Here is a 26675-nt window from a genome sequence, read left to right on the forward strand (position 1 = left end):
ATTGGAAGGGGCACATCGCTAGAGAAAGTAAATGAAGTATACCTTGCTTATTATTTCCTTAAAACCCTCGTATACTTCAATCGATTTCGATTAAACGTTAATAGACGAACGACAACGGGATTCACCCCTTGCATATCGAATTTATCAATTATTTACGACAAATGCAGCATTAACGTTGCGTTGTCTCCGACGTAGATACATAATGTATACCATCGTGGCCGGTATAACCAAGAATATCTTTCTCATATACACAGATCCGACATCACAAGCACACGTCCGAAGCGTGAGCAAAATACGACTCGAATTTTATTTTTATAGCGTCGCCAGCGTCAAGACGCACAGAAATTTCAACAAAAGACAGCAGAAAAGACCGCGAATATCTATCTATAAGCAAACGATAACAAAAAATATTATTATGATACGGAATCTGAAAGTGGCACTTTTCGTAAATCGGTCCAAGAATCATAACCCAAGTTGAAAGTTGCTACAGCTGGAGTTTTGTTTATAAGACCATCGAAAATGTGAGTCCATCGGAAGATGCATAAAGTGATGGAAAAGGTGCACAAACTCGTGAGTAAAAGCGATTGATTTAGTTAAATTGCACGGATAAAAATAAAATAAGGTATAATGCTAGGCTAGTAAATAGGCGGAGTAGGGTCCGTTTGATAATGAAAAAAAAAAATAAAAACTTTTTAACAAAAAAATTAAACCGCCGAAAAAACTGAAAAGCAAAAAAAACATTATTTTATTAACTTTAATGCCTAAGTTTTTCAACTAATGTAAGTATACCTAACTAATTTTGAGTCGACGCTAAATAAAGATCACCCAATTACCTTAAATTTAAAGGAATAACCAAATCAAATTGAGAATGCAATGGTTATTTCTTTAAATTAAAGGTAATTTAGTGATCTTTGTTTAATGATTGTTTAGCGGCGACTCAAAATTACTTAGGTATACTTACNAAATTAAACCGCCGAAAAAACTGAAAAGCAAAAAATAATAAACCTTTATTTTATTAACCTTAATAACTAAGATCTTCAACTAGTGTAAGAATATCTAAGTAATTTTGAGTCGGCCTTAAACAATCAAAAGAATTATCAAAATCGGACTGTTCTGTCAACAGTTATGCGTGGTCATACAATACAATTAGTGAGTGAACTACAATCATCCCCTATTTTCCTACCTTTAGGGTTGGATTTTTGTTTTTCAAATTTATATAGGGCCAACTTCGGGGTATACCCTTTCCAATAAAAAATCGGTTGTCTGTAAAGTCGGTTTACTGATGATAGTTGAACGTGACAACGTCATAAGAAAATACTGATGGAATGGTTTCATTTTTCAAATGGTAAATGGAAATGTATTATTGTATAGCAGCTGTCCACGCGGACGCATCGCTCACTCAAGTAGGAGAGAGAGAGATGTCGAACGCTGCCGAACGCGAAGGCCGATTGTGCCTCTTTGTCGCTCGTTCCGCGCTCTCGCTTGGTTGGACACGCACCTCCACTCTTTTCTATCCTGAGCTAATCTTCATATTCACTATTTTCCCACTTTTTCTTCCCTATGTTTTATTGCAAGTGCCATGCACCATCGACATCCGTCCACATTTGGTTGGGTTCAACAAGTAGCATTTATCTTTTTCTAAGTGATACATTTTCGCTTCTACCATTCGTTGTACTTTTGTACTTACAAAGAAAATTTAATTGTCTTCATAAGTAACGAACAATGAACGTCGTTTACGGTTCACCGTTCCGGAAAACATTCTGCAAATTCGAACGCGAACAAAATTACCATTGCATTCACAACACAGGAAACTTAATCGTTGAAGAGAGCTATTTTTATATCACTAGAATGCTGTCTCTGTCATTTGTTTTTCTTGATTCGCAGTTACTGACACATTTATCGAGTTGGAGGCTTTAATTATTTTTGTCGAATTAAAAGTAGCCTAATTAGGAAAGAATGTATTTGTATACAAAGTGACTGGGAATTCAACAGATAGATATAGATACATGAGATACCTACGTATTTTGCTCAATCTCCACATCATTACTTTTAAGGTGAAAAATAGTGTTTTTAAATTTTTCCCATTCTGTAATTTCATTTAGAGACATTCAATCAAATTACATTCATTTCTTTTCCTCTGAATTGATCGACCTTCATTCTTCCGAGACAGGTTTACATTTGGCAAAGCTCTTGAGATATCTACGTATTTTGCTCAATCTCCACACCATTACTTTTAAAGTGAAAAATAGTGTTTTCGACTTTTTCCCATTCTGTAATATTTCATTTAGTGTCATCCAATCAAATAATTCATATTTTTTATCAAATGAAAGTACTAACTTCTATTCTTCAATTAGTGATAATCAGAGTCAAATCATGAGTAAAACTATCTCAGTCTTCGTATTTGTCTTGGTCATGCTTATTTGGCCTTGGCCTTGGTCTTGGTCTTGGTTTGGGTCTCGGTCTTGGTCTTGGTATTGGTCCTGGTCGAGGTCGTGGTCGTGGTCTTGGTCTTGGTCTTGGTCTTGGTCTTGGTCTTGGTCTTGGTCTTGGTCTTGGTCTTGGTCTTGGTCTTGGTCTTGGTCTTGGTCTTGGTCTTGGTCTTGGTCTTGGTCTTGGTCTTGGTCTTGGTCTTGGTCTTGGTCTTGGTCTTGGTCTTGGTCTTGGTCTTGGTCTTGGTCTTGGTCTTGGTCTTGGTCTTGGTCTTGGTCTTGGTCTTGGTCTTGGTCTTGGTCTTGGTCTTGGTCTTGGTCTTGGTCTTGGTCTTGGTCTTGGTCTTGGTCTTGGTCTTGGTCTTGGTCTTGGTCTTGGTCTTGGTCTTGGTCTTGGTCTTGGTCTTGGTCTTGGTCTTGGTCTTGGTCTTGGTCTTGGTCTTGGTCTTGGTCTTGGTCTTGGTCTTGGTCTTGGTCTTGGTCTTGGTCTTGGTCTTGGTCTTGGTCTTGGTCTTGGTCTTGGTCTTGGTCTTGGTCTTGGTCTTGGTCTTGGTCTTGGTCTTGGTCTTGGTCTTGGTCTTGGTCTTGGTCTTGGTCTTGGTCTTGGTCTTGGTCTTGGTCTTGGTCTTGGTCTTGGTCTTGGTCTTGGTCTTGGTCTTGGTCTTGGTCTTGGTCTTGGTCTTGGTCTTGGTCTTGGTCTTGGTCTTGGTCTTGGTCTTGGTCTTGGTCTTGGTCTTGGTCTTGGTCTTGGTCTTGGTCTTGGTCTTGGTCTTGGTCTTGGTCTTGGTCTTGGTCTTGGTCTTGGTCTTGGTCTTGGTCTTGGTCTTGGTCTTGGTCTTGGTCTTGGTCTTGGTCTTGGTCTTGGTCTTGGTCTTGGTCTTGGTCTTGGTCTTGGTCTTGGTCTTGGTCTTGGTCTTGGTCTTGGTCTTGGTCTTGGTCTTGGTCTTGGTCTTGGTCTTGGTCTTGGTCTTGGTCTTGGTCTTGGTCTTGGTCTTGGTCTTGGTCTTGGTCTTGGTCTTGGTCTTGGTCTTGGTCTTGGTCTTGGTCTTGGTCTTGGTCTTGGTCTTGGTCTTGGTCTTGGTCTTGGTCTTGGTCTTGGTCTTGGTCTTGGTCTTGGTCTTGGTCTTGGTCTTGGTCTTGGTCTTGGTCTTGGTCTTGGTCTTGGTCTTGGTCTTGGTCTTGGTCTTGGTCTTGGTCTTGGTCTTGGTCTTGGTCTTGGTCTTGGTCTTGGTCTTGGTCTTGGTCTTGGTCTTGGTCTTGGTCTTGGTCTTGGTCTTGGTCTTGGTCTTGGTCTTGGTCTTGGTCTTGGTCTTGGTCTTGGTCTTGGTCTTGGTCTTGGTCTTGGTCTTGGTCTTGGTCTTGGTCTTGGTCTTGGTCTTGGTCTTGGTNCAGAGGACTCTATGGAAGTCAATAAGAAATAGGCGAGATAGGTTGTTAGAACACCTTCTGAGGCATGAAGGTCTAGTCAGAGACATATTAGAGGCAGAAACGGAAGTTAGGAGGGGTAGAGGTAGATCTAGATTAGATTACTGTTCGCAAATAGTTAAGGATATGGGTTGTTCTAGATTCAGGGAAATGCGAAGATTATCTCAGGATAGGAAAGAGTGGAGGTGCGTGTCCAACCAGACCGTATGATGATGATGTATGGATATGTTGCAAACAAATGGTTACTTCAGTCAAATAACATTAGCCTTCGCAATCATTCGACCAGTCAAATTATTTAACCATTATTTCAAATTATTATTTGTCATTTCACTGGATAAATTCCAATATACCTAGCATACTTTCTTCTGTTTACAATTTGCTGAAATCAAACTGTACAGTGTGGATGAATCTTGGGTAACTGTTAGTGATGAGTAAACAAAGATCAAACCTAAGACTGTCCAAGTCTAAGTATTGGTCGTGGTTTTTCAAATACTTCTAGCCTTGATCTTGGTCTTGCGCGTTAACTCTTGGTCTTGATCATTTAATATGATATTTACCTTTTTTAATTTATTCTTTTATGAACAATTTTTTATATTTACTGACACAATAATTGTCTTAAATCATGAAATTTTGTGTAATAGATGTAAGCTTGTAACTAGAGCGGAGCGGTTGCTGACAGAACGCCTACTTTTACTCATGACAGACCTTGTAGGGAATATCGTAAACGTAGAAAAGAGATGTCAGGTAGGAATTGCAGCGGGCACTAAAAAAGAAAGAGGATTAATATTACACCAATTGATGTGTAATAGAAAGAGACACAGTCTCGAGCAGACTTTGAGAATGTTGCCAGTATCTAAAGAATTTAGGAAAACAAAGACACTTGTCAAAAGTTATATATTTAACCAGGCAGACCCTAATCTTTTACGTACCTAAGCAACCCCTAACCGCTGCACCGCTTACTATTTTTCGGTTATCCCTTTTCACTTTGTTTGTACTACTGATGAGGCATTTCCTAACTGAACAAGGGCCTGTTCAAAATGACTACAGTCCCAAGTGGAAACAACAAAGATGATACATCCATTCCCATACATAAATAACTTATTACTGACTAACTGAATTCTGATTGCCTCAACTATATTTCTGTTTTAACAATAGTTGCTACAAAAGGCAATAGACAGATAGAGTCACACAGAGAAACAAGCATAAATATATACAAACGTGCCTATTTTGTTGGAAATTTTTCTTTCAAAAATATGATATAATAGTTTCCAATTCTTTTCTTTCTTGTACTTCACTTCGACAGCATTCAGCACGTCATTCATTGTCACTTAACAAAAATCAGTACAAAACAGAAAACGTCACGTAGGTATGAGTGAGTGTTGCTTTCAATGTCATGCTTATATGAAGCTTAAGGGAACTCAATCTTCTAAAGAGAGTATACGTGGATAAAATATTTGATATGAGAGGGAATATGTACTTGACAGGGGTTGCATACGCATATTCAAATTCATGTTTCAGCCAAGTTATTTCTCGTCATATACAGAAAGGGGTAGAATAGAGAGGCGTTTTGAAATTAAAATAACTCAGCAGATGCAACCGTTCAACAATGAAGTGGTGATAAATTCTATTGAAGATTTAGCTGTGACACCTTCTTGTAAGAGCTAATCATTTATTGTATCAATTCATCTACTTGTGAATTTTGGGATCAAAAGGTTTTCCAACATTGAAGCATATCGTTCAGTAGTTTCAGATAGAATTGTTCCTCCGAGGCAAGTTTCTGACTGTAAAGTGAGCATTGATGCAGATCAGGTGGGGGGGGATTTTCTGCTGTCCAATATCTCCCTCTTATGTATTATATTGTTTGATCAAATGGTCATTATTATTAATATTTCATTTTCATCTTTCAACATAATCAGCGTTCTTTCTGAGACCCCGAGATGAAAATGTTCAGTCTCTCAGAGTTTCTGAAAGCGAGACTCAAGTTTCCGTCTCTCACCGAGTCTCTCTGGTGTCGCTGAGAGAGACTGTCGAAAGACTGTCAAAAAAACTGTTTAGCGTCTCTGAACGAGAGACTCGAGTCGCTTTTAGAGAGATCCTCATTTCGTATCCAGTCTCTTAACGAGAGACTCGAGTCTCTCAATTGTTCAGTCTTATTCATTCAGTCTCTCTGTGAGAGACTCGAATCTCTGAATTAACAATTTTAAAGTTCGAGTCTCTCGTAGAGAGACTGTGAGCGATCCATAAAAACATCTAGGCAATAACTGAGAGATTGTGAAAGACTGTGAGAGACGCTCTCAGAGACGCTGAAAGACTCTGAGAGACTCTGAAAGACTCGAGAGAGAGACAAACTTTTGTCTGCCCTCATTTTCCGTAATACAAGTTTCTAATAATTAAAAAGCAACTGAGTTATTCTCTTTTCAAAAATCATAAGTAAATCTGAAGTTCCTATATTATTCTGTAAAAGAATTAGAAATCTCCTGTCAAGTGAATACAAAATGAGGTTCCATCTGGGTCTTTTGAAACGGGCACCCTAATTAATGCAATTTATAATTCATTTGAGGGAAATTTTTATGATATAAACTCTGACTAGTTTTGATTAACACCTTTGAAGGTTTCTTGTTGTTGAGGATGAATTAGAACTTTTACATGATCTCTTAATGGTAAGTCACAACAATACGACCCAAACAGTGACTTTCTGACGTGTGAAGTGAGCACTGATGCAGATCATGAAGAAGATTTTCTTGTGTCCAATATCTCTTTTTTATTTGCCACATTGTTTGATCAAATTAAAATGAGTCCCTTCGCTCATTATTATTAACAGTTCATATTCATCTTTGAAAATTATCAGCGTTCTTTCTAACTGCTGGCGTTGGTCAATATCCCCTTAATTTTTTTGTGAGCAAAATTTCCATCATGCTTTCCACTTTTTAATGGTGATAGCCCTCGTTTTCCCTAATAAAAGTTCTTAATAATTAAAAAGCAATTGAATTACTTGAAATACTTTTAATTAACATCTTTTAGAGTTCCTTGTTGTTAAGAATAGAATATAACCTTTATATGATGGCAAGCCAAAAACATTTTTAAGATAATTTTAGGCCAGAGTAGGCAAATTCGTACTTGAAAAAACTTGTTTTCGTATTTCATGCAGGATGTTGTTTTAAAGGATCATAAACACATGTTTCTCGAATACTATTTCCATAGATTTTGCTCACAATGTGTTTTAAAAACATGTTTATTCAATAAATTTTTGGTAACTACTGAAGCTCGGACTATAAACAATTATTTATTAGAAATTTCCATCAACGTTGTAAAAGATCTAATTTGAAGGTCTTTTTAAGAAATTTGCAATAAAATAAAATTAAACAAATGTAGCGGCATATAACTTTCTAAAGTAAAACAAGTCAAATATAATAAATGCATTACTTGATTTAGAGCCAATAAAACCGTGCCAAAAATATCATCGCCCCCAAATACATTTGACGTTTGTAGGCCGAAAAATGCAAAATAATTAATCTTATTCCATGCTTTTATTTAACGATGCAAATGCATTCATTGCTTTGTCCAAATCGAGAGCTTCTTTAATTTTTTCCTCCATGCATCGTGTAAAATAAAATTTCACTTCCTGGCCAACCGGTGGTGAAAAATATCAAGGATACGAGGCGAGGAAATAAACAAACGGTCTGAGACATTCATACTCTCCTGTCTAGGTGTGTAATATATAGTTGGGATGTTCAAAATTGGCAAACTCCACAATAAAACTATCGCAGTTACATTCTTCTTTCAACTTACTAACTAAACTATAGCGGTTGCTAACTACTTTTATTTACAACAGATTTTGTTCGAAGTGTTCGTGGTGTTACAGGCGAATGTCCTCATCATTGGATAGAGAAGGTTAGAAATGAAGATGGAAGTCAATTAAAAATAGGCGAAATAAGTTGGTAGGACACCTCCTCAGGCATGAAGGTCTGGTCAGAGACATATTAGAGGTAGAAACAGGAGTTAGGAGGAGTAGAGGTAGACCTAGATTAGATTACTGTTCACAAACAGTTAAGGATGTGGGATGTTCTAGTTTTAGGGAAATGGGAAGAATATCTCGGGATAAAGAATGAAGGTGCGTGCCCAGTCTTAGGACTGACGACCTTATGATGATGATGAATAAAACTGATAATCTTGGTCTTGGTCTCGCATATTTGGTCTTGGTGTTACTCTTCGTCATGGTTTTACTCTTGGTCTTGTCCGTCGAGTTTTGGTGTTAGTCTAACAAATATAAAGGCATTCTTGCCCTTGCTCTTGGTCTTACATTTTCGCAAAACCAAAACCAATTGATCATTACTAAATATAGTATTAAAAACCATCCCCACCACTCATACATAATGGTTCTCGAATATTGCGGAACATTCTCTATTCTTCGGGTCAGATATTTTTTAGAACGCTTTTTTTGAAATATAAGAATGTCCTAGGTGTCTTGGCCTACTACTTTCAGTCCCCGTATCTTCTACACCCTTACAGCTATCGACACGCAAACACCACAATGCACAATGAGATGCTTAGAGCTACTACCCCACATATTTGGCTCCAGAATGAAATATAGGCACAGACACGTCCATTTATATATATAGTATACCTATGCATAGATTTAGATTATACATCTACAGTAGAACCTCGAACATCAAGGGAGACTCCAAAAATTCTAGTTATAGACTTTTCGACTTATGGAGGATTTTGACTTGGCCGGATAAAATAAACAGTGGTTGTACTATTGATTGTATACTCCTAAATTGTTTGCTATGAAACAATGGAGTACTTACATTGTTGGAAAATCCTTTAAGTCGATAACTTAGTTTTCTTCGAACTATAGACGTAATAAGCTTCAAATTATCGAGTTGTAATGTGTAAAATAAAACATTGGTATGTTCGAGATACAGAGGTCCAATTCAATTTTTCGAGTTATAGAGGGAAAATGTGTACCAAAATGGCTTGCAGGGATTCACTGGTTATTTCGGCTAATAGAGGATTGAGATTTCGGGTAATGGAGGTTTTTGGGCTTGAAGGGAAGGAAACAAAACAGTTTTTCCAGTTTTGGAGGTTTTCGACTTATCGAGGTTCGACTTAAAGAGCTTCTACTGTACTTGTAGTTTTACGTTGCCCTTTATTGGAATCCGTCAAATGGGCATACACTCCACTCTTCATCTACATTAACTACTTTCCAATAGAAACTAACCGTTTTATATATGTAAAAAATATATTCGGAAAATTAGAGAAACAAGTAAACTAATAGAAGTTTGGATGAAAGCAGTAGGTATCAAAGAAGTGAATTCCGGAATAAAAATTTGTTCACGTCATTTTAATGCACATGATTATATTTCAGCAAGTATTTACAATCAGTCATAACCTTCATATTTAAAACTAGAATCATACTAAAATTATAAAGTGAGAAATTATTTATTCCTGTGTAATTGATTTAACACAATTCTAATGATACGATATAAGTATTTTGAGGTTAAGTACCTACCTGCTGCAATACAACAAAGTTGCAATAATGTGTTTGCAACGTTCTCTTAAATCGGCTTTGCACGTGCAAGTCATTGATATGATATTGCTTAAATCACCCAGAAACACCTCGCCAATTATATAACGTGAATCACTTTTTAAATCCGAAGTTTGTAAAAAGTAGGCAGTAAACTTGACGGAATTTGAAGGCTAGCTTCCGGATTTGTTATTTCCGAATTTTATAATGTGATTGGCATTAAAAACACGCTCACCTTCAACGAAATTTCCTTTCCGAGGCTTTGTGTCAGCCCAATCACATATTGTGTCAATACTTATCATTTTATCGTAATTTAAAAACTTGGAAATTGCACGGTACACTATAGGAACTACGATAAATTTTCCCTAATCGACGCCATGTTTTTAGGCTCCTCCCATTTGACGGATCCCAATACGGTTAGGGAAGTCAAGGAGTCGTGAACATAAACTCTAAAAATTACAAATATAAGCCCTCTCATTTTGATTGTATTAATCTCCGCAAAATTATGGGCCAAATAATTTGATATTAACAGCACGTTTCAATATGCATGGAACTATCAACGCGAGTTGGTATTTCCCCGTAGAGGAATATTTTCTTTTCTAGTCTGCTATGGTCAGTGAACCAATAAAATTTGTCCTGAACGGTGGATCAATAGTTAGTTTACTCGTGTTCCACTTAAAAGCAACAAAGACAAATCCTGTCATAATAAAAATAGTAACGTCCATCAACACTTGCACGTTACCGTCGACATAATCTAATTATCCCTGCCTCAAGGTCAGAGGATTAGTCTGCTGTTTGTACAGATATGTTCATGTGTAACAATCATATCTTTTGTGTACTTGAAACAAAATGGAAAGCACCATGTTAGTTTCAAAAGCGCGATTTCTCCATGTAGACATTAAGGAGATTTTTTCCTGATGGAGTCTGTGCGGGGCCAGTTTCTAACCGGTTTTTTTTTACAGTTTTCCCTGCAAGACAACGGATCAGCCAAGTATTTCCAAAGCGGCATACACACTCCAAAAATGGGCGAGAAGGTAGCCCAGGTAAGTTTTTTTTAAACTACTACTTTTTTACTTCCTTTTTTTAATGATGGCAGCCTATGTAAATAGATGTGATGCTAATTGTTGATCTAGAAGACTCGGACGCATAATGTCCAAAGGCAGTTTATTTATTTGGTTTTAAAAAAATGTCAATAGGAGTCAAATCTGGAGAATAAAGTAGTTGCTAGAAAAACTTTTGTAGTAATTTTATCAGTCTCTGCCTATCGTTTTAATTTCTCCTTATTACTAACGTGTTTAATGAAAGGTCCATGTTTATTAATAGTTATGACAACAACAATAGGGGTCAGAAAAATCTCAAATCTCCGATACATCAGGAGATTTAGTGATGATACAGGCCTCAAAATTCAATATGTTAAAATGTTAACTCAAATTAATTGACAGACCAAACGTAATCCCTAGACCCCTCCAACATATTCGCGACATACATATCAAATATTAAGTTATCTACTTGTGTATGTCAATCTCGAATGGGGATAGGTGATCAACCATCGCAGTTGCAGATGAAACGTCATGAATGCGTACTGAAGACGCCGGTCGTGAAGTCCTACATTCATTTATTAAATTGTTAATTATTATCTACTTAAATTTAATTTTGCGAAGTCTCACGTTAATTAAGTTACTTACTCATTATATTTATGTAAATATTTTTCTTTGATTTTGAAAAACAAAGAAATATTTGAAGTCAAATGTAAAATCCTTTTTCACCATGATAATGAACAGACTTCAATGTCTCAAACGCCGTATGGGTTTTTCAAATTTACATTTTATAAGAATCCGCGATAGAGATGTCCTCGAATGTTAAATGATGTCCGTGGAAGAAATCTTTTGACAGAAGAATTAAACTATCAACAAAAATGAAAATAAACATCGTACATAATTCTACCAAATAATTCACGTTGTAAAATAAGAAACGGTGATAAGTTGATGTTCGTTGTTCTTAATGTTTTGATGGTCTGAAATTTAACAAACTTAGTGGAGTTCTCGCTGATGTTCTTACGTATATATTCTGTGACAGTGTAGCAAATGTTCCTAACCCGAAGACTAGATAACATAATCCACTGAGACATATATTTCTTGAAGTGTAGAATAGTTGCATCGTCTTAAAAAGCGGTGCTATTATTTACTAAAAGTATCAACAAAATGCAAAATTTTATTAAGTGATAACAAGAAAAGGGATGTAATAGCAGTATTTTATTATTTAATTTAACTTCAGTATTTACATCGCCAAAACCAAGAAGAGGTAGCATTATCTGTCTCTCTTGGCTCTTATTAATGCTTAGCACCAACTTTAGGTCATAAATAATAAGAGCACTATTTAATAGTGCAGCTACTTAAAAGTAATAGAGGCGTTTTGCATATGCTAATAAAGCGAATCGGTTTAGTTTGATAACATTAAGGACTGCAGAGAAACTAACTCTTCGTCAGATAACATTACCGCGCCACCTAGTAGTGAACAGTTGAGCTATGTGCTTCAGCTAAGATATTTTATGTTCGTAACCTTTTGCTCTGTGCTTTAAATTACAAAAACCTGTCAATGGATTTTGAGATAATGAGTATCCAAAATTATCCTATGTACATTAGGCGACATGACAACTCGTCATCATCATAAGGTCGTCAGTCCTAAGACTGATTTGACACGCACCTCTACTCTTTCCTTTCCTGAGCTAATCTATACATTTCTGCATCCCTGACTGCTTTTTAATGTGTGTCTAATTAGCCTTTAATGCCTGAGAAGGAGTCCTACCAACCTATCTCGCCTATTTCTTCTTAACTTCCATAAGGCCTTCTGTTTTCCTATTTTTTCTAATACGTCCTCGTTTTTAATCTCAATCCACGATGTCCTCATTATTCGCCTGTAACACCACATTCCTTTTCAATTCTCAGAATAATTTCTTGCTGTAAACATTACCGTTACATGCGGGAAACTTTTTCCGTACACACCCTTAAAGGGAGTGGTAACATAAACATACATCCTCTATACACTTAACGTAACTATTGGACATATTTTGAAAGAAATGCTATGATATAAGTGAAATAAAAATGGCAGCGTGTAGTTTTTATCAGCAAATAGAAAAGACTTCATTGTTAGATAAAAAAAGGATAAAAAAAAATTAAGCCCCTTCCCTCTATTCCTAAATTTACTTTGCAAAATTGGTCTCCACGAAAAACGTTTTCATTTTAATGCAATAATCTACAACCCATATCCACCCTGATGTTCCATTCTAAATATTGGTGAAACAATTTTTGTAATCGGTTGGGTAGTTTCACAGATTATCTCCACCTACCTCATTATATAACATTAGTATAAATTAAGAGCAAATTTTCAATTACTTTATGACAAAAAATATAAAATTACCATAACAAATTTTCTTGAAGATGTTCTGTGTATTACTTATATTTTTATTCATTTGTTTTTCTTAACGTAAATATTGTAAAGTATTCACATTTTCATTAATGAAATTCTATCAATTTCCTCGTGGAATAACAAGTCAAGTTCATAAATTGATCTTACTTAATATGATATTAAAATTAACGTAATTTATATGTCATAAATTAATATAATGTAAATAATGTACAACATTATGGCTTCTGAAACTTTTTCCAAATACCGGTCTTTTACTGACATTATTACGAAAATTCTATTAATTTCCTAAATCAATATTATTACCAATAAGTCACTCGCTGCGGAAACAATCCTACGCATTTTTTGCCGTCGAATATCCGCATTCAGTTCTGCATCAGGAAGTTTTTGGCTTGGTTATCGACAGCACAGCTCATTGTTTCGTACAATTCGTATCGGTTTTTCAACGAAGGAAAGCGTTAGTTGGTAAAAGAAGGAGTGACACAGTGGCCGTAGCCACCGGCTGGCGTAGTTCCACGGCGAAGATTGATCGGCGTGGAAATTTCGGTCTGGGGCAGGGTTGCTTGTTCGCCGTATTTCCCAACCATCCGCCGCAGTCGAGAGAGAGACGAAAGGTAACCGCTGTGGAAGTTTGAACCTCGAGAGACGCGGCAGCCATCGGCGGGGCGCTATGCCAAATGCCGCAACTCCAGCAGTCTTCCACCATGGTGTCCGCCACATGAACACGCACAGTTATTACGATGCTCATAAAACACACCAAGAACAAAATGTACTGCAGCAACGGGAGCCTCTTCGTCAAAGACGAAGACCTAAACGTAATCCGGAAAATAATCGAAGACGTCGAACAAACAGAAGACGAACTCATCAGTCTCAAACAGAACAAGAACAACACCAACAGGCAATTATCGTCGTCGTTGAAACTGCCGAAAAAGAAACTCACCGATGTCGGACGCAACTACAAAATATCTGACAAGTATCAGAAAATGTGGAACAGCGACTCGATCATCAACGAATACAAAAAGGAAAATTGGACGGTGTTGCAAAAACCGTGTTACAAAAGTTTGAACGGCACCAGCAGGAATGTGACGCGACTGACGCGATGCGCTAGTGATTTTTTTCGGACGAATAAGAGTGAAGGAAATTTGTACTTGAACTTTATCGAAAACTTTAGCGACAACGACAATGACGAGGCTAATAACTCGGTGCGCGATCTGCTTCACAAGAAGGACAGGAAAAAAGAGAAGAAACAGTGGTGCAGCGTGCAGAATGTTGCCAATCAGAAGATTTATGTCGATTCAAAACGACGACAAACATACGTTCCGGAAAACGTTAAGCAGGTCAGTTGTACAGGAATTAAGTCAACAGCGTTATTAGAATTTTTAATTTATCGTGTTGTACATACGGTTAATTTAGAAATTCGAAAATGGTTGTTAAAGGTGTATGTTTGGAGCGCGGTGCTGTACGGGTGCGAAACATAGACGCTGGGCGCTGTGGAAGCATTCGAAATGTGATGTTACAGGCGAATGATGAGAATCCCGTGGATAGAGAGGCTTAGAAATGAAGAGATATTAGAAAGAATAGGAGAACAGGGGACTCTATGGAAGTCTATAAGAAATAGGCGGGATAGGTTGGTAGGACACCTACTTAGGCTTGAAAGTCTAGTCAGAGACATATTAGAGGCAGAAAAAGGAATCAAGAGGAGTAGAGGTTGACCTAGATTAGATTACCGTTCGCAAATAGTTAAGGATATGGGATGTTCTAGTTTAAGGGTCCAGTTAGTCCTAGAATGATGATGAAGAAAATTCATAATGGAGCTTTCCCTATCAAAAGAGGAAGAAGTTACAGATAGCTTCTGTTGAATTCCATGAAACGAAACTGGTTTTTGTATGTCTAACTGAATGTCAAAACTAATTTGAATGCGGTTTTCATTGAGATATTCCATCCAGCGCCGTAACCCACTATTTATTTATATTTAAGGTCACCGGTTTAATTCACGACCTCCTGCCCTACTCCAAATTTTTCTGTAGTTTCTTTGGATCGGGTAGGTAAATGCTGAGGTAGACACTCTTTTACTTGGAAAGACACCTTCTCAGGCATGAAGTTCTAGTCAGAGACATATTAAACGCAGAAACAGGAGTTAGGAGGAGTAGAGGTTGACCTAGACTAAATTACTGTTTGCAAATAGTTAAGGATGTAGGATGTTTTAGTTTAAGCGTAATGCGAAGATTATCTCAGGATAGGAAAAAATGAAGATGCAAGTCCAATCAGTCCTAGGATGATGATGAATAGAACTGATAATGGAGCTTTTTCCCCATCAAAAGAGAAAGAGAAGTCACAAATAACTTCTGTTGAATTCCATGAAACGAAACTGGTTTTTGTATGTCTAACTGAATGTCAAAACTTATAAACCAATTTGAAAGCAATTTTCATTGAGATATTCCACCCAGCGCCGTAACCCATTATTTATTTAAATTTAAGGTCACCGGTTTAATTCACGACAGCCTGCCCTACTCTAAATTTTTTTTGTGGTTTCGATGGATCGTGTAGATAAATGCTGAGGTAGTCATTCTTTTACTTTTTAACTGTATTCGTCGTTTTCTTCTTTTCATCTCTCATATTGGATGACTGGGTTACTCAAAAAGATGACAGTGATTTTAATTTTGAAATCCTCATTCTTAAACAATATTAAGGAGAACTTTTGATTGTTTGCATGTGCGGAAGTCCACCGTTTTCTGGAAAAACGTAATTAAAAGTACATGTAAATTCAATTCCGGCCCTGATAATAAAATACAGTCCGCAACGCTGCACTCAATCAACTGGTGATTACGAGCACCAGTGTAGTATTTGTTGTGTACTTTTGTTTACTCATGTATTATTTATTTGTTAGATTGCATTAGTGTGTATCAGGGTGTTTCTGTTAACGACCACCCTCTAGTAACCGTTTATTCCTTTGCCCCTTTAGCCCTATAGATAATGATCCAGAAGGTTTAAATTTAGGGATCAAGCAAGTAATAAGCAAATTCCACCTAAACATATTCAGCGATGTCGATACCTTGCCGTTAGAATCTTAGAGTAATTACACTAAAATGTGTGAAATAAATTGTATTTCTTTTCATTCTTTCGATTAATAATCGGAATTGCTGATATAAAGCATTGAAGCAACTTTTTGTTTTCAATAATCTCAGTGTAGTATACTGTATATACTGTATATATATACTGTATATTTTTGGCTGCATTAATAATAATTTCAAAAACACTTATCGTCCTGTATTTTCGGAATGACGCGCCTCCAAAAGTCATCAAAGGACAAAATGTGTTAGGTTAAGGTTAAGGTTCATATAATCAATATAGGAAGAGATAATGAAAATTTTAGGGGTTGTTATAAATATATTTAATTAATGATAACTCAGTTGTTTATTAGTTATAGTTATACGTACATATAAACAAATTTCCTTTGATAATTTTAATAATCAACAAAAGCACTCATGCTTGCTGCTATCGCGGGAAAACATAATAGATGCTAGTTGCAATTCTCAAGGTGAAGCCATTTACGTGAGGCTAATTTATCGTTTTGAAATTTATAGCCCACCAGCATGCAACCATCGTCAGCTATTTTAAACCTATAAAATAATGCGACGTTTAATGGTACTAAGGGTACCAGACTTCTCAAAAATGCTTCCGCGTAACTAAAGTGTTACACTTATTGTAGATGTATGTATACACGGTGTCGCGAAACATTACCGGAAAAGTGCGCTAATAATTGGGATAATAAATACAATCTGTCATTTCGATTTTATTTTTTTTTTAATTTGGTTATCCATCTACTGGAGTATTAGACAATTGAAAATTTTAACTGAGGTATATTAACTTGTACAAACCGGTGAAACATACATTTATTTTATAGTTGAGTATTGTTATAAAAGGACTTAGAATTTTGCAATGTTTCTTATGGTACAAGCTTAGTACAAAATTGAATCACACTGTATAATGTAGGAATGAAACAATAATAAGTATTCATAACAATTTCTCGGTAATTAAACCAATACTTGCCAACAGTCGAATCGCCTATAACGAAAAGAAATCGAAAAAAATTGTTAAGGGTAAATTGTTAGGTATGAAAAATAAAATACTATGTGGCATTTAATTTTCTTAAGTTTTCACAGTTTGGAACAATGTGTAAATTAAACGTTGCGTTCTTTAAAAATTGAAATTTTCTAACATTATATATAAAAGAAATATGAGTGCTGTCAGCATAGGACAAAGTAGTATTACGTAAATGAAAGTTAGTATCAGCAATTTCTTATGCTGAAGTGTACGATGTGTTGCATACCTACCTACAAACAATTCCTTTAAATTTTAATCATTGATTATTATACATCTATTAAAAAACCATAATGGCCGACATCAGTGACAATGCGACAACAATTAGAAAAGAATGATGGCCGACAACTGCAACAATTAGAAAAGAATGATGGCCGACACTACGTCATAGTGAAGCAATAAAAATGGCGGGGGCAGGTGGAAGAACTAGTAACTAATAATAAAAAAACACTTGCAGAAGATTCACTAAATTTTATTACGAACTCGATGTGCATTTGCATGTGAACTTCAAATAATGTTGATAATTAATATTCTTTGAAGTTCGTCTAGATAGATCCCAATAATGAAATCATGTTCTTGACTGTTTAATTTTCCAATTTCAAATACTCTTGTTTTCGCAATTAAAGTCCAATTTTCTGCGCGCGTAGCTTCTCACGTTTTCAACCATTTTTACCACAGACCTTGACATGTCATTCATATTGAGCTTTTTCTCGTGATTGTTTTCTGCTGCTCTCACCGAGCGTTACGAAAATGACATTTGAACATCTGTAATGGGCTTCACACCACGATTTATCAACTGACAGGCTTTATTGATTTCTGCTTTTCACAATGGAATGTGGGTGCAATTGTTTTTTAATAAAACAGAGCATCGCTAACATGTTTGTAGTTGTTCGTAAAAATACCATATATCTACCTACCTAAACAGGGACAACAGTCAAACCATCAGTTTTAATACATATTCAAAGCTTTGTTTTTCTTTTATGTTATTGACAGTTAGCAGAACTATGTATTTGTGTTGACGTTATTTTCCAAAATGAAGATGTTTTCTTCAGGTCTTGAAAATTTGACAAAACTACTGTTCGTTTTAAGAAGTTAGAGATATGTCCCTTCCCTTTATTAGAATGCGCCGTAGCATAATTCCAAATTCAATCATATTTGTCTGCGGAGCTCATTTCTCCACCGATCATCGAGCGAGAACTAGACAAAAGTGTACAGTACCATTTGCAAAATTATTTAAACTGCCTCGTTAAAATTTAAGAATATGCTTTATTTAAAAGCATATTTAGCCAAAAATAATAACAAGTGAATTAACTTAACGTTCTACACACCTATAAAACTTTTGCTTTGTTTTCTATTGTTAATTTATATACATTTTTGTTTTAAGAAATTGCTAAACATTTTCGTCTAGTACTGTACAGTTCTAGCCGATCTCCTAAGACCGCCCATCGAGAGGTCTGCTCGTTCAAGCTTGTTTCAACTATTTCTATCTTGCTCACGCTCAAGGTCACAATTCTAACAAATTGAAGTGGACTGTACGTTATCGTTAACTATACCAGACTTCACTCGTAAATACTTCTCAAATATCATTAACAACCACATAAAACAAACATTTCCACCCATCGGGAACAGTATTTCTTTTCTGGATAAGGGTGCCATATGTCCTTTTTTGTACCCCTAACAATGTGTATACAAAATTTCATGATAGGTTTTAACTGCTGCTTCGCTCTCTTTGTTGCCCTAAATCACCAAAGATCATCGACGATCCCATAAAACTAATTTTTTCTATATCTTATCATCATCATCATCATCATTTTATCGCTTAACTATTTGCCAACAGTAATCTAATCTGGGTCTACCTTTACTACTCAACTCCTGACTCTGTCTCTACTATGTCTCTGACTAGACCTTCATGCCTGAGAAGGTGTCCTACTAACCTATCTCGCCTATTGTTTACTGACTTCCATAGAATCCTCTGTTCTCTATTCTTTCTAATACCTCTTCATTTCTAACCTTCTCTATCCACGGTATTCTCATCATTCACCAGTAACATAACATTTCGAACGCTTCTAACCTTTTCTTTTCCGCCGCATCCACTGTCCATGTTTCTCACCCATACAGCTCTGCGCTCCAAACATACACTTTTAACAATCTTTTTCGAATTTCTAAATTAATCTTTCGCGAGCATAGAAGAGTTATTGAAGGCGACTCGACCCTGCGCTGTCATCTGCTTTATATCCTTACTACTCCTTCTGTCCTGACTTATCTAATTTTCTAGATACCTAAAATCAGCCACTTCTTCTAATCTTTCGTCTCCTATATCTTTATATTCGCTCTTTACCTACTTTTTCTTCCTTTGCATACCAATATTTTTGTTTTACTTTTATTTATTTTCATAGAACACTGTTCTGTCAATACCGCTTCCATTTTATTTAAAGCTATCTCTAACTCCTCCTTGCTAGATGTTAATATGCTATATCATCAGCAAATCTAAGCATACTAATATTTTGTCCCTCTATATATGTATCCCTACAGTTGTATTGTCTTTAATGATGTTAATGGTGTCTTCAATGTGTAGTTTAAAAAAAGTAGCGGTGACAGTGTGCATCCTTGTCTGGCCCTCTTCCTAACAGAACAGTATTTGTTTTCTGAATAAAACGTACCCTATGTCCTTTTAATTACACCTGACAATGTGTGTGCAAAATTTCATGATGATCGGTTGAATAATTAAGGAGTGAAATGGTAGCAAACAAACAAACTCACAATCGCATTCGTAAAATGTTATGTTTTCGTTGTTTCTGTTTTAATATCATCAATCAAAAGAGCGTCTGTTGTTTCCATGTAAACATTCGTAGACGTTGTTTATGATATTATGCTAATATAGAGCGAATATTGGGTTACTAAGTAAACTATCTATGATGCTACATATAATTTTCCCTTTTAGTTTAATTATATTCTAAAGTAATTTTATTTTACTGAATTAATTAAATTATACGGTTTGCAGTCACTTTTCTGTACCATAGCCTGACTCGTTCTGAAGACACGGCAATTCAAATTAAAGATAAAGTAAATTAATTTTCACTTCAATCTCGACAAGATTCTGGTTCAGCATTCTATGAGTTCTTGTAAATATTGAAGTTGAAACTCTTCATAAAACAATTCAATTTCCCTTTGCTTCAAAGTAAACTGAATGCTTAAAATTGAAAATTGAGAAACAATTGTAAATCCTTGTACTTTTTATTATTATTTTCCGGTGTTCTCAGTTTTCACTGGTGAACTTTGAGCAAGTGAAGACGGGTTAATGCCAAGGAACCTCACTCACATCTTTTGAGATACGATATCGAAACCAATTTTGTGTTCTTAAAATTTAGGGAGCTAACGGTTCTTCTTGCCCTGAAATATGATCAGTGAGTATTAAAAACTCTGCTTCTAATTTAAGCTGTTGTGTTATCTGAAAAAGGATATATGTCAGCAATGTTAAAAAATCTGCGTACTTCATGTATCAAGGATTACTGATTTCTACAGACTTATGTACGTAAGTTTATGCAGTTTCAACTCGGCTAGGCTAGGGTGTAATTTTTTTTAGGTATAACGCCTATTGGTGATATTATTATTGGAATAATTCGAACTGTGTTCTGATTCCACATTTCTTTTATTTCATCAGCCAAAGGAATATATTTTTGAATTTTCTCAATATGTTTTTGTTTAACATTTTCAGTGTTTGGTAGAGCAACATCTTATTGACGTAGGATGTTTTAGTTTCTTTTAAGATCAGTTTGATGTGAGGTCTGTTATGATTAACAGTTTTGTCTGTAATTATGTCTCTATCTCAATAAAGCTTGGCTAAGTAGTTTTCGAATATAATTTGTTATTTGTGGTTATAGTACGGCTCTATCTGATGTATGAGGTTAAACTTTTTTGCTAACAGCTAGTGTATCTGTTTAGCAACATATTATTATGCCTGCCCGTAGGAAAAATTTGTAAATTCCATTCAAAACCATTTGGCATAAATGGAAAAATAATTGTTTCCATTCACAATAATTCCATTAATATTTACATTAGAAAGATTTCCATTGGTTTTCAGTGGGAACCAATGCAAATTTATAAATTCTATTTAAAACCATTCAATATAAATGGAAAAACAATTGGGCACCTAAAAATGAAGAAGATCTGGTTTGAAATGATTAAAACTTATTAAAAAAATGGAGAAAAACGTGCTAAAGTTAATGAGATTGTCAAAGCAAATTGTAAAAATAATAAACAAGACATTATTTGGAATAATAATTCTCTTGTAATTCATATTTTTTCCGTCGAAATGCCTCATATTTCATCTTGNAATGTCATTTAATTACCACTAATAATAATTAAAGGTAAAAAATAAAGAATTGTCACTAGAATTTCCATTGGGTTCAGGAATGGAAGTTCCAATGGAACGCAACGGAAATCTCATTGCGTTCAGCAATGGAAATCCCACTGAGTTCGGGAATGGGATTTCCACTAGAATTCTAGTGGAAATTCCATTCATCCCATTGGCAATTCTCCATTTATTACCATTAATTATTATTAGTGGTAATTAAATGGCATTTTTTTAATGGAAATAGAATGGAAATTTTTCATACGAGTGTCGGTGCATTGTCGGCTAACTAAAAATGAGCAACCCTTAGTGAGGTGGTCAATTGTTTCGCGAGATGTGTTACATGCTCGGCATGTGTCCGATGAAATTGTGTAATTTTTAATAATATATTTTCATGGACAGTGGGCGCGACGGAAAAGAAAAGGTTAGAAACGTTCGAAATGTGGTGTTACAGGCCAATGATGAGAATAACGTGGATAGAAAAGGTTAGAAATGAAGACGTAATAGAAAGAATAGGAGAATAGAGGACTCTATGGAAGTCAGTAAGAAATAGGCGAGATAGGTTGGTAGGACACCTTCTCTGGCATGAAGGTCTATTCAGAAACATATTAGAGGCAGAAACGGAAGTTAGGAGGGGTAGAGGTAGACCTAGATTAGATTACTGTTCGCAAATAGTTAAGGACGTGGGTTGTTCTAGTTTTAGGGAAATGCGAAGATTAGCTCAGGATAGGAAAGAGTGGAGGTACGTGCCGAACCAGTCTTAGGACTGACGACCTTATGATGATGATGATTTTTCATAGTTTTTTGTTTTTATTATTTTGTCCTGAATCGCTATCACGAATCCCTCAGTTTCTGAGAATACATTTCCTTTCTTTAGCCACATATCTATTTGTTCTTGCTCTTGTTGGTTCGACTATTTTCCATGAAGCACTTTTGATTTCCACATTTCAGTTTTGAAATTTTCTTTCATAATTTTGTCCTCAGGATTTAAATAGGCATCATTAAGGTACAATGGTGCACCAGAGGTTGAAATGGCGCAGATTGAATTATGTAATGAACTATCAGAACTTCTTGCTCTAAAATATGACCGCAAATAAATAATCTGTTTGTAATGTAGATTTTTAATATCAACTATCCCTCTTCCTCCTATCTGTCTTTTTATTGTAAACCATTCAGCAGCAGAGTGGATGTGGTGCATGTTGTATTTGTTGCAGTCAGTTCTAATTAGCCTATTATTATTATTATTTTACTGTTCTAATGAACATAATCGATTTAATACGCATTATTGCATTTGGAATGTTACATAATCCGATTCCTTCATTAGCCTTTAGATTAATAACATATCAAGCATTACTCAATATATGAATTCTATCGACTTCAACAAGGGTTATATCCCGTAACGGCAAAGGCTATTGAAACAGACAAAGGTCCCAATGTAATCCGTTTCTATAGAATTATTTCCGATTTCTATGCACTTCGTCTAATTAATGTTGGTTCATATGCTCAAAATACTGACTTTGTGGATTTATGTAATAAATGATTTAAGAGCGAACGTCGTTCGTACACAATGTCATTATATAAGGTGCGTACTTAGGACGCTAAGCTACTATTTGTGAAAACCTAGATGCAACATATGGCTTCTTATGTGAGATCTGCCACATTACCGTAAGAACGCTTACCAGTCGCTTCCATGAATGAAACTGCATCCATTACAAGAAAAACAGGCGGTCCTTTTTGATTTGCTGAGGACCTAAACATATCGATTGACTCCTGCCATTCGATTTTTGGGCAGAAGACAGGTCGCTGTAAAATTCATACCAAAATTGCTCAGTTTCAACCAAAAAGCATCGCATTAACATTGCTAAGGAGCTGTTGACTCTGCCCGCGACGACCCAAATTTGCTGTAGGGAGGCATAAATAGTGACGAATCATGGGTTTATGGTTATGACGTGGAAACCAATGCTCAATCATCCCACTGGAAGCTGCCGCACGAACCAAGTTCGAAAAAAGCTCACCAAGTTAGGTTGAATGTGAAGGCTTTCTTTACAGTTTTCTTGTTTTTGCTGGTATCTGACCAGTTTAAGGTTAGCTGCACCATTTCATTGCCTTTGCTTCTAGTCTGTTTGGGTACCAGATTATAAATATTACAATGAACTAAAGGGCAAACTAAAGATTGGGATTAAAAAAGAGATAGCAGAAAAAGCCGATAGAATAAAGGCAAAAGGGATTTCCTGGAAGATAAGGAATGAGGTGTTGGTAACCTGTTTGTAAGTTTAAAGGCCGTCATTGGTTGGAGTTGCTTCCTAACGTTTCGCTAGCACGAATGGCGAGCTTCTTCAAAAGTCCTTCCATCTCCGATGAATGATGTGTCAACATCCGGCCTTTAAACTCGAATCAGGGCAGCAGCAATTCGTCAACTGGCCGCGAAAGTCTTTACCAATTTGTCAGGTAGGGAGCAGCCAGAGAAAACATTTAAGCCAAGTTGGAAGACATTTATAAGAAGGTTCAAAGTCAGACCTGAGAAAAACAATTTAAAAATTTTTATTGCGCCAACGGATTTGTACGAATAATGCAAGAGTAGACTAAATTGGTATTCTATTTAAGGGATATTAAAAACAATGGAAAAATGTATCTAGAAATCAGTGTAAAATTTAGGACAAGAGACGAAAAAAGTACAAATGATTATTGGAATAAAGAAGTAGAAAAGAAATGTTGATTGTGTTGAAAATAAGAAGAAACTATGGAGCGTGTATTAGAAAATGCGAAATAATCAGAGTACCTATGTTGTCGCCGTAGTTTGACGACTTTATGAGTAGCTGTAGGGGCCAGTTTTAGGACTTACGCAAATGTAATTGGTGTTGTAATACTGCACTTGATTTTGAACTATTTATTAACAACACTTAACTAATGATTAACAAACACTAACAAAACAACTTAACAACAAAAAACTTAACTTATGTAGAGTGGACTGTATAAAAAAATATAACACGAACGAAAAAAGCGAATGATTGAATTGAAGGCCAAATTGCAACTGTCTGAAGAATGACTTAACTTCTGAAAATTAGAAAAATAGAAAAGTGGAGGAAATAGTTTGGGGGTGGAATGAAATTCAAATTGGAAAAGGTTGATTGGTTAGAGAAAAAGTAGAAGATCGTGATTTGTTAGGAAATGAAGACAGAGATACAGAGGAGTAGAAAAATAGAGGGAGTACCAGAAGGGCATTAACCGGTACTTGGGGTACCGACACACGTGCAACGCATCTTTAGAAATTTGCAGTTTGCCTCGATTTCTGGGAAACATAACCCAAGCGAAAACCCAATTGAATTTTATTGGGGTAAATAAGTGTTTGAAGGGAAGAACTGAATATTCGAGTGAAACTTGACACAATGGTCAATAAACCTTTTGACTTCGATGGTCGGCAAACTACAAATTCCCAACTTTACTGCTGTAAAATGCATCCTTTTGAAAATAGTATAATAATACGAAAATAACCATTCTACTAGAATTATAAAAATAAATGTCGAAAAAATATACAACTAAGAAAATGAATACTACGACTCAACAACCTACAAAACAGTAAATAGGAAAACGAAGTAAATTCAATAAATAGATTAGCCAGTAGTGCTGATGGGTAGGCAGTCGCTTCGGACTATGCCGGAAGGTAGGGCGGAAGGCCTTCTTCAGTCTCCTTTCGGGAATCGTGGGAATGGGTGGGTGGTTGTTCGGGTGAGAAACATGAGACGGAGGAATTGAAGACAGAAGAGAATGAAAGATTATCTGTGGAACATTACTGCCTCAGCATTTGCCTAAGTGGCCCAAGGAAACCACAGAAAATCTTAGACAGAAGCAGACGGACCTGGAATCGAACCGGCATCCTCCCGAATGCTAAGTCATGGTCTAAATCTCTACGTCATGCCGCTCAGTCCTATGAACACTGAAAAAGGAAGGAGTTGATAACTACAGAAGAATTAATTTTAACAAATCTTACAAACACACACACCTTAAATAGTCATTAATTTATTAAGTTTGCAGCGTCGGCCGTTATACCATAAATAGACAATAAAAGTCAATGTCGAATTCTTTCGAGAAAACGATTGAACAATCAGTAATCAGTAGTATTGTATGTACCCGAATTTTTTAAATTCGTTCGACTCGTGACGGTTACCCGGTTCTCCGTTCCTAAATGAACACGGTTCTTCAACACTAAAACGTCTTAAAGGTTACATTCAATCAACCAACGGTGGGCCAAACAAAATTGAATTATATTGAGATGTTGCATATTTATCACGATGTTAGCGGAAAAATTGATGAACGAATTCGTTTCTCGAAATATATAACGAGCAACAACTTTCGCGAAAAATTATATTTAAATCTTTAAAGGAATGTTTTACATATTGAATTGTCATCCATATTTATACGTTGGATTTTTTTTGTACCAAATTGCACGCCCCCCCCCGCCCGATTCTCCCCCCTTCCTCCCTCTATCAAAATTCAACACATGCCTCCTAGTAACATGTAGCTAAAACTAAACCACATTTACGAATATGTTCAATCTTTCTCTGTTTGAAATGGGCAAATTTAATCAACTTTTTGCAGAAATTCTTACACAGTCTTAACGTTTTTATTTAAGTTACAATAAAAAGTAAGAAGCGTCATTGTAAAAAATATTAATTTGAACAAAGCAAGTCCCGTCAGCTAGTTTTTTGAGATTGTTTCATTAATTTATACTCTTATTTTTTATGGCTCTAGTTAGAAGTCATTTGCTACTTATTAATTCGAGAACTCCTTTCAGAGCATTCAACGTTTTGCAAATTTTCCTTTTTTAATATTTTGAAGCAGAAGTACATTCATACACTAATAAACAGAAGGAAATAATAAGGCTGCAGCAGTACGGTGAATATTAAAAAGAATATTGAGAAGATCGTCTGACTAAAGAATGCATTGATTTTTACTTCATGAATACCCAGCAGTTGTTTCGCTAAAATGAAAAATTACGCGCGATATTTCAGGCAATCAGTTAAAAAGCTTGTAACACAAAATAAAAATAATAATAAATATGCCAACTACCAGATGTGAGTCTCGATTTTGAACTTACTGACATGAGTCTCATTAGTACGTCGCAGATATTTTCAATATGTTAACTATCGAAATGAAGATGTTCCGCATAAGTGAGTTGATACAACATCAAGGTATGGACAGTATATCACTATCAACTGATATTTGGCAAAAGCCTTACAAACATATCTATCATCATCATTTCGAACGCTTCTAACCTTTTCTTTTCCGTCTCGCCCACCGTCCATGTTTCACAACCGTACAGCGCCGCGCTCAACAATCCTTTTAGAATTCTGGAATTTATTAATAAAGAAAATTAAATAAAATAATTCGAAGTGGTCTGTATTCTGTCGAAACTGCCAGA

The 26675-nt window shown here is 35.9% G+C and overlaps 1 protein-coding gene across 1 annotated transcript in view; it reads left to right on the top strand.

The window, feature by feature from the left end:
• Window positions 1-26675, top strand: part of LOC108736729 (potassium voltage-gated channel subfamily H member 6) — a 237247-nt gene that overhangs the window by 136089 nt on the left and 74483 nt on the right. The window contains exon 8 of the mRNA XM_025975105.1: window positions 10344-10424. Coding sequence (XP_025830890.1) covers window positions 10344-10424 — 81 coding nt within the window. The remainder of the gene's footprint in view (window positions 1-10343; window positions 10425-26675) is intronic.

This window comes from Agrilus planipennis, unplaced genomic scaffold (assembly GCF_000699045.2).
Source record: "Agrilus planipennis isolate EAB-ADULT unplaced genomic scaffold, Apla_2.0 scaffold103, whole genome shotgun sequence".
NCBI classification, from domain to species: Eukaryota; Metazoa; Arthropoda; class Insecta; order Coleoptera; family Buprestidae; genus Agrilus; species Agrilus planipennis.